This window comes from Arvicola amphibius, chromosome 9, assembly GCF_903992535.2.
Source record: "Arvicola amphibius chromosome 9, mArvAmp1.2, whole genome shotgun sequence".
Lineage (NCBI taxonomy): Eukaryota > Metazoa > Chordata > Mammalia > Rodentia > Cricetidae > Arvicola > Arvicola amphibius.
In genome coordinates, this window is record NC_052055.2 from 70970230 (window position 1) to 70985262 (window position 15033).

At 53.5% G+C, this 15033-nt stretch overlaps 2 protein-coding genes across 3 annotated transcripts in view; one reads left to right on the plus strand and one right to left on the minus strand.

Moving 5' to 3' along the window:
* The first annotated feature begins 3411 nt into the window (after positions 1-3411).
* On the plus strand, positions 3412-6954 carry Gnmt (glycine N-methyltransferase). Its single transcript, XM_038343485.2, has 6 exons — positions 3412-3644; positions 5325-5452; positions 5871-5981; positions 6175-6317; positions 6410-6531; positions 6619-6954. The coding sequence occupies exons 1-6, from the start codon at positions 3439-3441 to the stop codon at positions 6788-6790; spliced, it is 882 nt and encodes a 293-aa protein (XP_038199413.1). The 5' UTR covers positions 3412-3438; the 3' UTR covers positions 6791-6954.
* A 172-nt stretch (positions 6955-7126) lies between these two features.
* Positions 7127-15033, minus strand: part of Pex6 (peroxisomal biogenesis factor 6) — a 15685-nt gene continuing 7778 nt past the window's right edge. For both annotated transcript variants that reach the window (XM_038343484.2, XM_038343483.2), the window contains exons 4-17: positions 12037-12139; positions 11830-11963; positions 11204-11315; positions 10338-10546; positions 9815-10010; positions 9558-9634; positions 9180-9312; positions 8902-9107; positions 8719-8780; positions 8424-8532; positions 8044-8160; positions 7843-7920; positions 7588-7727; positions 7127-7443 (exon numbers count right to left, since the gene is read on the minus strand). In XM_038343484.2, coding sequence (XP_038199412.1) covers positions 7307-7443; positions 7588-7727; positions 7843-7920; positions 8044-8160; positions 8424-8532; positions 8719-8780; positions 8902-9107; positions 9180-9312; positions 9558-9634; positions 9815-10010; positions 10338-10546; positions 11204-11315; positions 11830-11963; positions 12037-12139 — 1813 coding nt within the window. In that variant the 3' untranslated portion in view covers positions 7127-7306. The remainder of the gene's footprint in view (positions 7444-7587; positions 7728-7842; positions 7921-8043; positions 8161-8423; positions 8533-8718; positions 8781-8901; positions 9108-9179; positions 9313-9557; positions 9635-9814; positions 10011-10337; positions 10547-11203; positions 11316-11829; positions 11964-12036; positions 12140-15033) is intronic.

Below are 15033 nucleotides of genomic sequence, written 5' to 3' on the forward strand. Positions count from 1 at the left end.
GCTTGTCCTCAAAAGTGACCTGCCAGACCCTGACTGCCAGTCCTCAGCGTGAGCCCATTCATTTACTGTGGAGCTGAGGATCAAGCCCAGGGCCTCGCCATGCAAGGTTTTTACCTCTGGGCTGCATCCCCGGCTTTACTGGCCATTCTGCAGGTGAGACTTCTCCAGCAGCTTTTAACCCCCGCCCCCCAGCACTTCCCAGGCCCTCAGACCCACCTGCCCTCGGAAGCATTCTTTTCCCAGGAAGGGGGTGGTGGGAGTAATGGGGGGGTGTACCCTATACCACCCAGCTTTTCAAACTTATCCAGCCAGTCCTTTTGCATGAAGATTGTTCTGGCAAACCCTGGCTACACAGACAGAGTAGGACTATTGTGGCTGTGCTGGGGCTGCATAGGGAGAGCCTGGGTCACAGATAGAACAGGGCAGCAAGGTGGCTCGGTTTCCCTGTCCTTTAGTTAGCACTGCATTTTCTCCCCCACTGTTCTTGTAGCTGAGAAAAACCCCAAACTCCTGCCCCACCGCACAGGCCTGCACCACCACACCCAGCTCCAAGTTCCACTTTTTAGGCTCAGATTGTCGGTTAACAGATTTGTGCTCATCAGATTAGAGCCAGCTAATTATTTTCTTTTAGTTTAAGCTCAGTAGCAAACTTTTTTGTGAAGAATATGTGTCTTTTAGTGGGGTGCGGTAGTGCATAATCTCAGTGCCTAGGAGACAGAGGCAGGAGCTGCAAGTTCAGTACCAGTCTGGGTCAGCCAGCTATGGAGTGAGACCCCCCCCCCCCAAAAAAAAGAGAAAGAAAATGTATTAGTTCTGTGGTTAAATACATGTAATCCGAGCATTTAGGACACAGGCAGGATTGCCTGGAATTGGTGAGACCCTGTCTCAGAACAGAATTTAAAAAAATATCTGACACTGGGTCCAATAACATTACTAAATAACCTTCCTCCCCGACGATGGTGGCACACACCTATAATCCCAGCACTTGGGAAGTAGAGGCAGATGGATCTCCGGGAGTTCGAGGCCAGTCTGGTCTATAGAGCAAGTTCCTGGACAGACTCCAAAGCTACAAAGACTCTCAAAAAGCCAAAAGAAAAAAGAAAAAACCTTCCCACCCCCACAAAAATAATTCCCAACCTCAGAAGTGGTCAGGTGTGCATTCCTGAAAAGAAAGTACACAAAATAATTCCCAACCTCAGAAGTGGTCAGGTGTGCATTCCTGAAAAGAAAGTACACAAAGTGCTGCTTCCGCTGAGAAGAGAGTCTTGTTCGAGGCAGTGTCTCACGCGACAGCGTGTGCTGGGCTGGAACTCACCCAGCAGCAATTCTGCCCCAGCCTCCCGACTATAGGATTAAAGCCTGAGCCACCTTGTCCAGGTTATTTTTTTTTCCTTTCTTGATTTTTGAGATGTTTCACTTTGTTGCCTGGGCTGGCTTTGAACTCCTGAGTTCTCATGATTTCCTGCCTCAGTTGCCTGAGTAGCTGAGACTATGCAGGTGTATACAAGGGGGCCCATCATGAATATAGTCATTTAAGCTGGGTATAGTGGCTCATGCCTATAACCCTAGCATCCAGGAAGCTGAGGCAGGAGGCTTGCTTTCCAAACTAGACTATATAATACCAGACCAGCTAGAGCTACATAATAAGACTTTGTCTAAAATAATGGTTCTCAACTTGTAGGTCACACCCCTTTGAAGCTAAAGGACCTTTTCAGCTATACAGCATATCAGATACTTACGTTATTATTCGTAACAGTAGCATAGTTACAGTTACAAAGTAGCAACGAAATAGTTTTATGGTTGGGGTCACTACAACATGAAGGGTCGCAGCATCAGGAAGATTGAGGACCACTGGTCTAAAGCAACAACAAAGGCCAGCAGGAACGGCTTGACAGGTAAAGGTGCCTGCTGCAAAGCCTGGTGACCCCAGTTTGATCTAAGGAACAGCTCTTACATGTGCATGTCGTGGCATGCTTTTTTTCAGAACACACAGTTTTTTTATTTTTGAGACACGGTCTTTACATAGCCCTGGCTGTCCTGAAACTCACTCTGTATAGTGAAACCCTGTCTGGGGGAAAAAAAAAACCAACCTAAATAAACAAAACCCCAAAACAAAACCCACAGGACCTAGGTTCCATATCCCAGCACCCACATGAAGGTGGCTCACAACTGGCTGTAACTCCAGTTCCAGGGTATCTGATGGCCTCTTCTGGTTTCCACAGGCACCAGACACACTGACATCTATGCGGTCCAAACAACCATACCCATTATAAAAAAGTTAAACACGGAGTTCGAGGCCAGCCTGGTCTACAAGAGCTAGGTCCAGGACAGGCTCTAAAAAAGCTGCAGAGAAACCCTGTCTCGAAAAACAAAAAAAAAAAAAAAAAAAAAAAAAAAAAAAAAAAAAAAAAAAAGTTAAACACGGTCACACTGTGTGGGTAGTCTTCAGCCCTAGGATTCTCCGTGCATCAGAACTGACCAATCTTAACTGAAGTTGGAAGTGTATGGGCTTGTGGGAGGGGCTTTCTCCGCATCTGAGTCTGTTGACACATCTTTCAGAATTTACTTTAGTCCTGCTGGGATCTTGTCCTTGAGAGAGAAGTCTAGGAAACCTGGCTGGCCTAGAAGTGTGAGTAGATGAATCCAATCACCCCTTTATTGTGAAGGGAAGCTAGTTAGAGCCAGGGCACCAGGCACCTCCCCTCCTGACCCTGAGCATCTCCCCCTGGAGGCACCCCACGGAAGAGGAAGCGGATGTGTGTCTTCCGTACATCCCCAGGTTGGCCTCCAGCTCCTGAAGGTAATGATCTTTCCATCTCAACCTCACCGCACCCAGCATTTAGGAGAGTGCTCGGTATAGCTCAGGGATTGGAAGGCCCAGACTACCTTAGGAGACCCCTGGCCCGAGAAAGGAATGGGGCCTGATGCTGTCACATAAGAGACACACACATACTTTCATGTGGACTCAGTCCTTGCACTTGAATGGGTAGATGGGCATCTTTCCCAGAGACTTTTCCCATCACCCTGACACAGTGACCCTCTTTCAGTGCGGTGGTCCTTCAGTAATGGGACAGTAATGGGATGCCCTACTATGCTGGGCGAGATCTAATTCTGCTTTGCCCGGATTCCAAAGGCTTCTTCCCTTTCCCACTTGGGTAGGGATGGAGTGGGCTCTCATTGATCTACCTTCTCTCGGCTCCTCCTAGCTCTTGGCCACTGAGCTGCGTTCCATGTGTTCTATCTTACTAGGGGAAAAACCAGGTCCAGGATTGCCTGGCTGAGCCATCCCCACTGCGGAGGCAGCCTGGCTCAGGTCCCTGGGCTCAGGGCCCAATAGGGGCGTGTCCCCGCTCTCACCTGCCATTGGCCAGGTAGGGCTGCCCTGCCTAAGGTCTATAAGAGCCAAGCTCGAGGCCTGAGAGCCAGGCGCAGGTCAGGATGGTGGACAGCATTTACCGTACCCGCTCCCTGGGGGTGGCAGCAGAAGGGCTCCCGGACCAGTATGCGGACGGGGAGGCCGCACGTGTGTGGCAGCTGTACATCGGGGACACCCGCAGCCGCACCGCAGAGTACAAAGCGTGGCTGCTTGGGCTGCTGCGCCAGCATGGTTGCCGTCGGGTACTGGACGTGGCCTGTGGCACAGGGTGAGTCCAAACGAGCTGAGTCCTGGCTTGGCCAGGACTGCTGTACCGCAGGAAGGCCAGTGGGGGCAGCCTTTGCGGGCTGGAGTCTGGCGGGCAGGAGTCCCCCGCTCATGGGGTAGAATGGGCATGATGAGAGCACCTACCAGACAGTGTGGGGAGGGGGCGGAGAAGACTCAGCCCAGGGCGAGGGTGTAAGCAGAGAAGGGTTCGTGGGACAGAACAAAAGCTGGGACTTCGAGTCAAGCTGAATCCTCGGCCCTAAGGTCGTTCCTCCTGTGACGGCCTCCCTCGGGCAGTGTGAACAGAACATTTGTGCCTTGTTTGCACAGCCAAGTGCTGTGCCAAGAGTTTGGGTACATGTGTTTCAAATCGTAACAAAAACCCATGAGGTAAGTAGTGATTTTGTCCAATTAGTACCAAGGAGACTCATTCCCGAGAAGTAAAGGCCAGCATTTGGTGGCGCGAACACAGACCAGGACAGTTAGTGTCTGGTCCAAATTCCAACTCAAGGCAGGACAGGACACACACCGTCTCCTCTCAATGAGTTACTTTATTTCCAGGAGTCTCGGTATGCCTAGTTCTCAAACATGCGTCTGCAGAGTGCCTGGCTCCGACTGTCCCTGTGAAAACTATTCAGGACTAGGAGCACCTACTGCTTTTGTGAAGCCAGGCGTTCGGTTCCTCGCCTGCATCAGGTGGTTCCCAATAGCCTGCAACTCCATCCCAGGAGGATTAAATGTCCTCTTCTGACCTCGGAGAGCACTGCACTCAACACGCACACAGGCTAACATAATTAAAACTGAAGCCAAGCAGTAGTTCCAGCCTTTAATCCCAGCACTCTGGAGGCAGAGGCAGGTGGATCTCTGAGAGTTTGAGGTCAGTCTGGTCTACAGAGCAAATTCCAGGACTGCAACTCAGAGCCAGAGGTGCAACACAGAGAAATCCTGTCTTGGGGTGTGTGTGTGTGTCTAAATTTAAATTTAAAAGTATTGCTGCCAGGTGTGGTGGCAGCACTCAGGGAGGCCTACATAGGTGCATTCCAGGCCATCCCCGGGCTACAATATGCGATCCCATCTCTAATAAGTAAGAGGGGCTGGAGAGATGGTTTAGTAAGAGAACTTGTGCCCAAGGTTTGGTGCCCATCCTCTGGCTTCTGCAGACACCAGACATGCATATGATATAATGTTCAGACAAAACACATAAAATTAAAATTTTTAATTTTTTTTTGAGGCAGAGTCTCTTTTTGTAGGCCTGGTTATCCTGGAACTCACTATGGAAACCTGGCTAAATTTTTTTTTTTTTTTTTAAATCTCTTTGCTACCTGGTGATAAGGAATATATTCATCTCCAATGGTGGTGGCGCTTGCCTTTAAACCCAGCACTTGGGATGCAGAGGCAAACGGATCTCTGTGAGTTCAAAGTCAGCCTGGTCTACAGAGTGAGTTCCAGGACAGCCAGGGCTACACAGAGAAATCCTGCCCCCCCCCAAAAAAATAAATAAAAATAAAAGAGAAATATAGTCATGGGGTCATCTGAGGAGTCAGCGGAGGTGGCCAGAGAGGAGGCAGAGCAGTGGACCATGGAATGAGAAGTTTGGAGAACCACTCCGAGCACGGCTCCTCCTCGGACCCCCCCCAGGCTGCTAACTGCTCTAGCAGCTCCCCATGTCTGACCTCCCCAGAGTGGACTCTATTATGCTGGTGGAAGAGGGCTTCAGCGTGACCAGTGTGGACGCCAGCGACAAGATGCTGAAATATGCACTTAAGGAGCGCTGGAACCGGAGGCAGGAGCCAGCCTTCGACAAGTGGGGTACGCAACATAAATAAATAATAAATAAATAAGCCTAAAGAAAAAAAAGGGGTGAGCTTGTTGTGCTTCTGGTGCCAGGGGTTGAACTTGGCATGCTAAGCAGACACTGACAACTGAGCTATCCTGTCAGCATTTTTATGTCTTCCCACGCTGCCTGCTCCGCCTAGGCCAGGGTCAAATGATTCTTGGCTTTCCATCCATAGGGACTAGCGGTGTACGCCAGTACCTGGGCTCTGCAGAGCTGCAGCGGCATCTCTCCTCCCTGTCAAAGCCCCTAAGAGGAGAGCTGGCTTTTCCAACAGTGGCTCTCTCCCACACCATTCTCCTTGTCCCTAACCAATCCCATGTGTCCCTGGGTGGAGGTGGCTGCTGTCATATTGTGATGCCACTGATCCTGTACTCCTCCCCTGGCCTCCAGTCATTGAAGAAGCCAACTGGTTGACTCTGGACAAAGATGTGCCAGCAGGAGATGGCTTTGATGCTGTCATCTGCCTCGGGAACAGTTTTGCTCACTTGCCAGACTGCAAAGGTGAGCTTGTGGCCTTGTGTGGCTTTTGTCTTGAGCTCCCCCACTTCTGATGATGGCTGATTGGTTGCCTTGATGAGGCAGATTTGCTTTTTGCCTCTCTTCCTTAATGCTGGCACTTGGGAGGGAGATGGGCAAGAGAGTGGTGGTGCTGGAAGCCCAAACAGATGGTGTCTGTGGCCCTGCCGGCACCCAGGTGACCAGAGTGAGCACCGGCTGGCGCTGAAGAACATTGCAAGTATGGTGCGGCCTGGGGGCCTGCTCGTCATCGATCACCGCAACTATGACCACATCCTCAGCACAGGCTGTGCGCCCCCGGGGAAGAACATCTACTATAAGGTTGGGACGGCCCCAAGTGGGAGGTGTGAGCTGGGAGGCCAGAAGCCCACAGTGGCTTAGGAAGCTAATGGAACTACTGCCACTGCTTACAGAGTGACCTCACCAAGGACATCACGACATCAGTGCTGGCAGTGAACAACAAAGCCCATATGGTAACCCTGGACTACACAGTGCAGGTGCCAGGCTCTGGCAGAGATGGCTCTCCTGGCTACAGGTATGGCATGGTTTGGCAGCAGTGAGGTGACGGTGGTGGGGAGGACTGGGCCAGCAGCCCTCATGCTTGGCTGGGGGCCTGTTGCAGTAAGTTCCGGCTCTCTTACTACCCACACTGTTTGGCGTCCTTCACGGAGTTGCTCCAAGCAGCCTTCGGGGGCAAGTGCCAACACAGCGTCCTGGGCGACTTCAAGCCTTACAAGCCTGGCCAGGCCTACATTCCCTGCTATTTCATCCACGTGCTCAAGAAGACCAACTGAATGTGGCTCTGGCTCCTCTAAGTCCCCAGCCCAGGGAGCGGCAGCCTTGGGGCGGGACTGACTCATGTCCCCACCCAAGACCACCTAACACAGATACTGTATCTGGGTGCAGGGATGTGAGTCAGGCAAACGGGAGTCAGCAATATAGTCTGTGCCTTTCTCAATTTTCCCGTGCCTTGTGTTTCTTTCAGAAGTAAAAAAAAACAAACAAACAAACAAACAAACAAACAAAAAAACAAAAAAAACACTCTCACGGTGTCTGTCCCCCATCCCCTGCCCTAGACCTCACTCCTCCCATAATCTTGCCCTTTGCACCGCAACCTCTCACAACACCAGCAGGGGGCAGTATAGACTTTATTTTCTGTCACAGAACTGATGACTGGCTCCCCTCTTGAATACAAGGGTCCCCCACCATGGCTCACAAGGGATCTCCTGGAGGACAGCAGCCTTCAGGTGACAAGGCAGCAGGTACCTTCAGCCATGTGGGAAGATGCAGACAAGGATGGCAGGCAGCTCCTAGCAGGCCGCAAACTTGTGCTGGATGCGCTTGTACCGGAGCAGCTCCTGCTCACTGACTGAGGGCTGCAGCCTGGCTGCGGCCTGCAGCAGGTCCTCCATGGTGAGCAGCAGTGCTGAACTCCCCAGCTCTAGCCCTGAGGGTGATAAGGAAGAATAAGGCCAGAGCCCGCCCTCCCCGGGGAGGCACGGTCCTGCTAAGCTGTCCCTCTAAAATTCAGGGCCAGGCCTGTCTCCCACTAGCTTTTGGGTTCCTACCTGGGGCTGGCAAGTGGGCTCACCTTCCTCTAGGTCTCGAACCCTGCGTTTGAGGGCAGCTGTCATGGCATCAGAGCAGAGGGCATAGAGGTCTGCGCCTGTCAGCTGGGGCGGGCAGCAATCCAGCACACTCACCAGGCTCACAGAGGCCTCCAGCTTGAACCTGTTACACACATACCAGAAATGTTTAAGCTGGCTTCACCTCCCCCCGTCCAAAGCCACACTGACTGGCACACCTTCCTAGCCACCCAAGGCCCCAGCCCTTTGACAAAGCATACTTGCGTGTGATGGCACTCAGAACACGCAGCTGGGAAGCGCGGTCCTCACTTGCCCCTACAAACACCAGCTTGTCGAATCTTCCAAGAGACAGAAAAAGAGTGTCAGGGATGCCAGCCATGAGAGGTGATAAATACACAGAAGAGAGGTCAAGAAACAAGCCCAAACGGGTCTGGCTGGGGAGAGAGGTCCGGGATATCTACCTGCCAGGCCGCAGAAGGGCGGGATCCAAGAGGTCTGGTCTGTTGGTGGCTCCAATCACAAACACGTCCCCAGTACTGTGAAGTCCATCCAGCTCAGCCAAGAGCTGAGATACCACTCTGAAGGGAGGGAGCAAAGGCCAGAGTCCCTGGTCTGCCTTCCGGCCACCAGCGCTTCTCTTTGAAGGCTACTTCAGCAAGGTCCTCGCTGAGTTCTGCACATGTCTGTCTCCACATAGGCAGCCCTCCGCAGAGCTCCGCCCACAACTCTTTATGTCCACCCTGCTGCTCTGGATTGGAAGGGCAGACCCCCAATCTGAGGACTAACATCACATCCCTCCCACGCGGGATCCCAGACTCCATTCCCACTCTGAACCCCTGACCTGTCCATCACACCTCCAGAATCTCCACTTCGTCCCCGGCTTGGAGCTAAGGAGTCTAGTTCATCAAAGAAGATGATGCACGGAGCGGCGGCCCTAGCCCTGGCAAACACTGAGAAAGAGGCTCCTGGGAGAGTGGTGTCAGGGAGCTCGCAGCCAGGGGAGAAGGACAGGAGGTGGGGCTGACAGGTCAGCCCAGGCAGCTGCCCAGCGGGGCTGCCCATCAGCAGCTGGGAGGAAGGTGGCACGGGCCGGCCACTGCAGTTGGAGAAGGAGGTTCCTCTCCCCGCTCACTCACCTTCCCGCACATTCTCCTCACTTTGGCCCACATACATGTTGATGAGCTCTGGTCCCTTCACACTGAGCAACAGAATGGATGAGTGAGACAACCAGACGTGTGCGGTGCACACAGCTGTCCTCTCCTCCCTGCCCCCCCAGCCTGCTGCAGCCCAACCCCCACATTCCCCCAAGCTCTGCCCACCTGAGGAAGGTGAGGCTGCACTCGGTGGCCACTGCCTTGGCCAGGAGGGTCTTGCCTGTGCCTGGAGGCCCATGCAGCAGAAGGCCCGATCGCCTCAGGCCCAGGCTTAACAGCTCAGGGTGTTCCAGAGGGAGCTGGATGGTTTCCAGGATCTCCTTCTTCACATCCTGCAGCCCACCCACATCGTGCCAGGACACCGAAGGGATCTAGGACACAGAGGAGTCCAGGGAGTGCGCAGGAAGGCAGCGCCCGCCCCACCTTAAGGACCTGGTTCTCACCGTGGGTGCGCCCACAGCTTGGGAGTGAGCAGTTTGCAGTTGGTCTAAGGCCTGCCCGAAGTCCTCAGCCAGCAGGGGAAAACCAGCCACACACAGCTCCCCCTCATCCTCCTCACTCAGGGCACCTGCCAAACTACAAAGAGAAACATGGGGCTGGGCTTACTCCCGTAAGACAGCACAGTGAGTTCCAGGGTGGCCAAGGCTGAGGCCCTGTCTTAAAAACAAAACAAATAAAAAGGACCAGGCCAGCAGGGCTATGGATTAAGACTGTCACAAAACAGAGAGAACAAGAAAATGAGACAAGACCAGCTCTCTGCAGGTTCCACTGCCTTCTCCCCACCTCGCCAGTCACCTTCCCCTGCAGTGAGTTCCTCTTACCCTGAGGTTCTGATCCTGGCACAGGCTACCCGGCTGGTGTGGGTCAGAAGGGCATAGAGGTCCCCTACCACAAAGCCCTAGGGAATTTTACAAAAGGACACATGGGCATGGCGCAGCAGGCAGAGGCAGAGCCCATGGGATCTGGACTCCAGCTGAGCAAAGGTTTTGGTGGTGTCCTGTCTCACGCGGGACCAAAGTTCTACATGTGGCAACGAAACTATGCTCTCCCAGAGCCAAGGCACCTGAGCGGAACTCACCGCACAGCGCCGTGCCAGCTGCGGCAGGTCCACCTCCTGGCCCAAGGGAAGGTGGGCAGTGAGGGCCTGCAGGACACTGAGCCGCTGCTCCTCGGACAGCACTGGCACCTCCAGCTCATGGGGAAATGCTGTGTGCACATCAGTGGGCAGGTCCTGTGCACGGCTTGTGGTGGCCACCACCATCAGAGGAGGGCAACTGCAGAGGAACGGGTACATAGTGTGAGAACACGGCTGGCAGCTCTTGAGGGTGGGATGGTTGGTGTCAGGATCGGTAGAGATAAAGGCCATCCAAAGTCCCAGTACACGTTGTGAGGACACCATGAAGGGGGAATCTGTGCGTCAAGGGGGAGCTCACTGAGGACAAGGGCCTCAACCTAGCGTTTGCTCCAAAATGCTAAACTGCACCTCCTAGCCTCAGGACAGGCAGGTGAGATCTGAGAAGCTCGCAGAGGTGAGGAAATGAGGGATAAAGGGCTGAAAAGACTTAGAAGGAGCTCCCCCTTTGTCACCCCTCTATAAATACCTGCTGAGAGGGTCCTCATCAAGGAGGAGGTGACGCAGTGTGGCCACCACACGGGCATCCTCATCCAGCCCGTCACGGTCCCGGCCCAGAAGGTCCACAGCTGTTAGCAACAGGACGGCTGGCCTGCAGCGGCGGGCCCGGGAGAAGGCGGCCTGCAGTTTTGTCTCCACAGCCCCACTACTGTCTGCACAGAGGCTGCAGCAGGGCACCTGTGGGAGACACCAGACGGGTCTATGAGAAGGGAGAGGCATGACCAGAGCAGAGAGGCGGGGAGTCAAAAGCAGACCATCTCTTCTGTGGAGAGCAGGGATGGGCAAAGGAGGAGCAGTAGCCAGGTCTTGCTTTTGTTCACCCTCTCCATTACTTGGGATGGGCAGCCTGGAGAGGCCCTCTGAGTAGCTGAGCATCATGGGTGATATGCCAGCCCAGACTACTGGGCTCATGGGGTAGGACTGCTAGATGGTATGAGGGAATACAGAGAGAGAGAGAGAGAGAGAGAGAGAGAGAGAGAGAGAGAGAGAGAGAGAGAGAGAGGGAGGGAGGGAGAGGAGAGGGAAGGAGGGGAGAGGGAGGGAGGGAGGGGGGGGGGGAGGGAGGGGGGGAGAGGGAGGAGGGGGGGGAGGGGGGGGGGGGGGGGGGGGGAGGAGGAGGGAGGGGGGGGGGGAGAGGGAGGGAGGGAGAGGGAGGGGGGAGAGGGAGGGAGAGAGGGAGGGAGGGGGGAGAGGGAGGAGAGCGGGGAGGGAGAGAGAGAGAGAGAGAGAGAGAGAGAGAGAGAGAGAGAGAGAGAGAGAGAGAGAGAGAGAGAGAGAGGTGAGTGAGGAGAGGAGAGTCTGGGCAGAGTTAGGGTTCTCTCCAGAGGCCCTCACCTTCAGTAAATGGAGCCCAAGGCGATTACATGCAGCTGTGACTGCTGTGGTCTTCCCGCTGCCTGGGGGGCCCCGAAGAAGCACACAGCTGGCTCCTGTGAGCAAGGTTCCTCTGCAATTAAGGAATATACACTGTCCCCCACTTTCTGCCAAATGTTAAGACCCCAGTGACACAGGGACCCTTGGACTTCAAAAGTACTGTTTTTCCTTGTGCCTCCCTAACCCCCTTTAAGGTTGTCTCCACTCTGAAGTCATCTCTGGTGCTCATGCAGAAGCACCGAGCACACTTTGCGGCCACAGACACTGTGCCTTTGGTGACATGCAGCTCGATAGCTCTGGTCTGCAGAGCACAGGGAGGACTTGGAGTTTAGACTTGGGTCACTGGAATAGAACAGGGTGTTCTTTGGGGACAGATTGGTAAAGGCCAGGATAGATCATGAGCTCCCCAAGCAGAAAAGCAGACTCTGAGAGAGCGCCTGGGAGTCTGCTGGTGGCCTGGATTAGGTGTCCTGGCTGTGGCCCCCAACTCTGTGGTTATCTATTGGGAGTTATTTCCCTGGATGCTGCCCCACAGGGATGCTCTCTGAGCAGGCCCTCCTCACAGCCTGGGTTTACACCTCACTCACCCAGGCTGCAGGTGAGGCTTCAGGACAGCACAGAGCTCGTTCACCAAGGCTTCTAGGCCTGGAGGAGACAAGCTGTCCCAGGGAGTGGACCTTCCCGAAGGCAGCAGCGGAACACGACTCATGGTGGAACCTGCCTGTGAAAGGTAGAAACCCACAGGCTACAGTGCTCCTCCCCCTTGGCCAGGCCTCTCCCAACCGATGCCTTACCATGTATAAAGAGGTGTGGGTGGCATCTGCCAGGAAGGCACTGGCTGGTCCATCTGGGGCTTCCCCAACCGTTTTCTTCACTTTAAAAAACACCTCCCGCCACCTGTAAGAAAGAGGGCCAAGGAACCAAGACCTAGAGTCCACATCTGCCTCTCTCAAGAGCAAGTGGCTTTCTCATAAAGGTGGACTTAGGGTAATACCCTGAGGCTGACTGGCGGGGGCCAGAGGAGGAGAAAAGCAGATGGGCCTCTCTCTCTGACTGGACCATCACACATCTGAGGGCAGCTGTGTTTACCTGTGTGCACCCTATTACAACCATCAGCTCCAGGCACATGTCCTACCTAGCCACCCACTCCGAAAGGTGAAGCCACCATCACTAAGCAGTACAACCTATGGCCACGTCCCCTGGCTTCGGAACAGTCTCTCTCCTATACCTCTGCACCAGGGTCTGGATCTCAGACAGAAGTATCCCTGGTTTTGATTCAGTAATTCAACAAACGCTAACTGAAGTTAGATTCCTTAATGGTGCCATCTAACTCAGTCCTGGGGAGGCTGAAGCGAGGTTGTGAGACAGACAGGCTGTGCTATAGGAGACGAGTGATTCTCTACTCTGGAATCATCTGTGACGCTGTAGAAGTAAATAATGCTCATGTACTGAGTCCGTTTGACAGGCTGGGGACTGCCAGGATCTGGGGACAGGGAAAGAAACAGGGAATGATTACTGTGGGCAGTTTGTGTGGTTAGGGAAGTCCAAGAATTAGAACTGTTGGCACAGTTTTGTAGCTACAACAAGTACCATCGAGTTATACATTTGTTTTGAAAGAGATCTTTCCGTGTTTTCTAGAATGGCCTCAAATTCATAATCTCAAGTGACTCTCTGTCTCGGTCTCTTTAAGTAGGTAGAATGATGGGTACATGCCACTATAAGCTGAATTGTACACTTTAAAAGAGCAAGAAAGGCCTCAAGTGGTGGCGTACGCCCTTAATTTCAGCACTCTGGGGGCAGAGGCAAGAGGATCTCTGTGAGTCTGAGGACAGCCTGGTTTACACAGCAAGTTCCAGGACAGCTAAGGCTACGTAGAGAGACCCTTCTCAAACTCCCCCACTCCACAAAAGCATAAGAGGCTAAGCTGTAATCCAGGTCTTCCTATCTCAGTATCACAACTCTGTCTCTCCCAGATGGCTTGGCAAACCAAGGCACTGACGACCAAGCCTGACCGAGTTCACTTTGGCATGTCCATGGCAGGAAAGAACTGATTCCTACAAGTTGGCCTCTGACCTCCATAAGCTCCCAAACACACATTTTATAAATAAATAAATGCAGTTAAAACTATTACTTCATACTCTGAAAGAACAAGACCACGGAGCACAGGCTCATCCTGATTCCAGTCCGGTGGGCCTGGGTGTGTTGGGCACCTGGACTTTATGCATTCCGAAGGCATAACCAGGGCTAAGCAGCCATACCTAGGGTCCCTGGGAATCAGAGGGACTTATGCTACTAACAGGGAAGCGGTAAGTGCAGAGAGCAGCTAGTTAACTCGGTCTCCCAGACAGAGACATGATGAAATGCTCCTCCCTTTACTTCCTAGGCAGTGAGACACCAGGAACAATTATACTTGAGGCCTCTCTGAGACCCTTGAGAATGAAAACTCATTTACTCAAAATGTCGTATCTTTGCCAGGTTGCCCACTCTGGCAGCAAAGGTGAGTGGGAGTGCTTTAAAGCAGAGGTGTTTTATAAAGGAGATGGCTCAGCTGGTGAAGGACTACCAAAACCTGTGCCGGCCAGAGTCCAGAGTCCTAGAACACATAAGAGATGGGTGGCACAGCCACCTGCCCATAACCCCAGCAAGCTCAGGACAAGGAGACGGACTCCAGGGCAAGACAGACCAGACTAGCCTAAACGGAGTTCCCAGTACAGAGAGACCCTGTCTCAAAATATAAGATGGAGAGGAATTGAAGACACTTGATGCTGACCTCGGGGCCTCCACACCCGTGCACCTCCATACACGTGTACCTCCACACACGTGCACCTCCACACTCACGCACCTCACACACGCGCACCTCCACACCCGCGCACCTCCTCACCCGTGCAACTCCACACGCGCACCTCACACACACGTACCTCCACACACGCGCACCTCCACACCCATGCACCTCCACACCCGTGCACCTCACACGTGCACCTCCACACACGCGCGCCTCACACAAGCGTACCTCACACACGCGCACTTCCACACACGCATACCTCCACACCCGTGCACCTCACACACGCGTACCTCACACCCGTGTACCTCCACACCCGTGTACCTCCACACACACACGCACCTCCACACCCGCGCACCCTCCACACATGTGCTCACAAACACATACTCAATACAAATACATTTTCTCTAAGTGTTATGGCTGGCAGTAGCTGTGTTCAAAACGAAAACATAAGGGAAAGTATGTGCTGTGTATCCAGCCTAGAGCTTGGTGCATGCAGGTGGAAGTTTGGTGTCTGAGCAGAGTTCTAGTTCAGAAAACCATGCCTACTGTAGCTGAGTGTGTAGCCTCACACCTGTCACACCAGAAATCTCGTCTGTACATCCCAGAAGCAGTGCACAGGGAAGCAATGGGGGATGGCATTGGGGGGAGCTCGGAAGGGACCACCTTTTTCAGTGGAGGGTGGTGCTCCACTTCAGGGATCTAGACTACCAGAGCATCACTAGGGAACACTGGGTTGTGTCCTGAAACACCAGGGAGCAGGGGCTTAGGGGGCAGTGGAACTGCTAACTGCCAGGTAGCTCTGGTTGAAGCACAGCACAGGAAAGCTGAAGAAGGCCCATCAATGACGGGATTCCTTTCTAAGGAATCCAGGGAGTTCCCTGGGTTTCCCTCACAGTGCCCTTGAACTCCCTGAGCTCTGCTCATGAAGAGCTCTGTGCTCAGCACCCAGAAGACAGGCAGGTTTCTGCAGCTGGGTCAGCAGCAGTCCAGAGGATGATCTCTTGGTGTG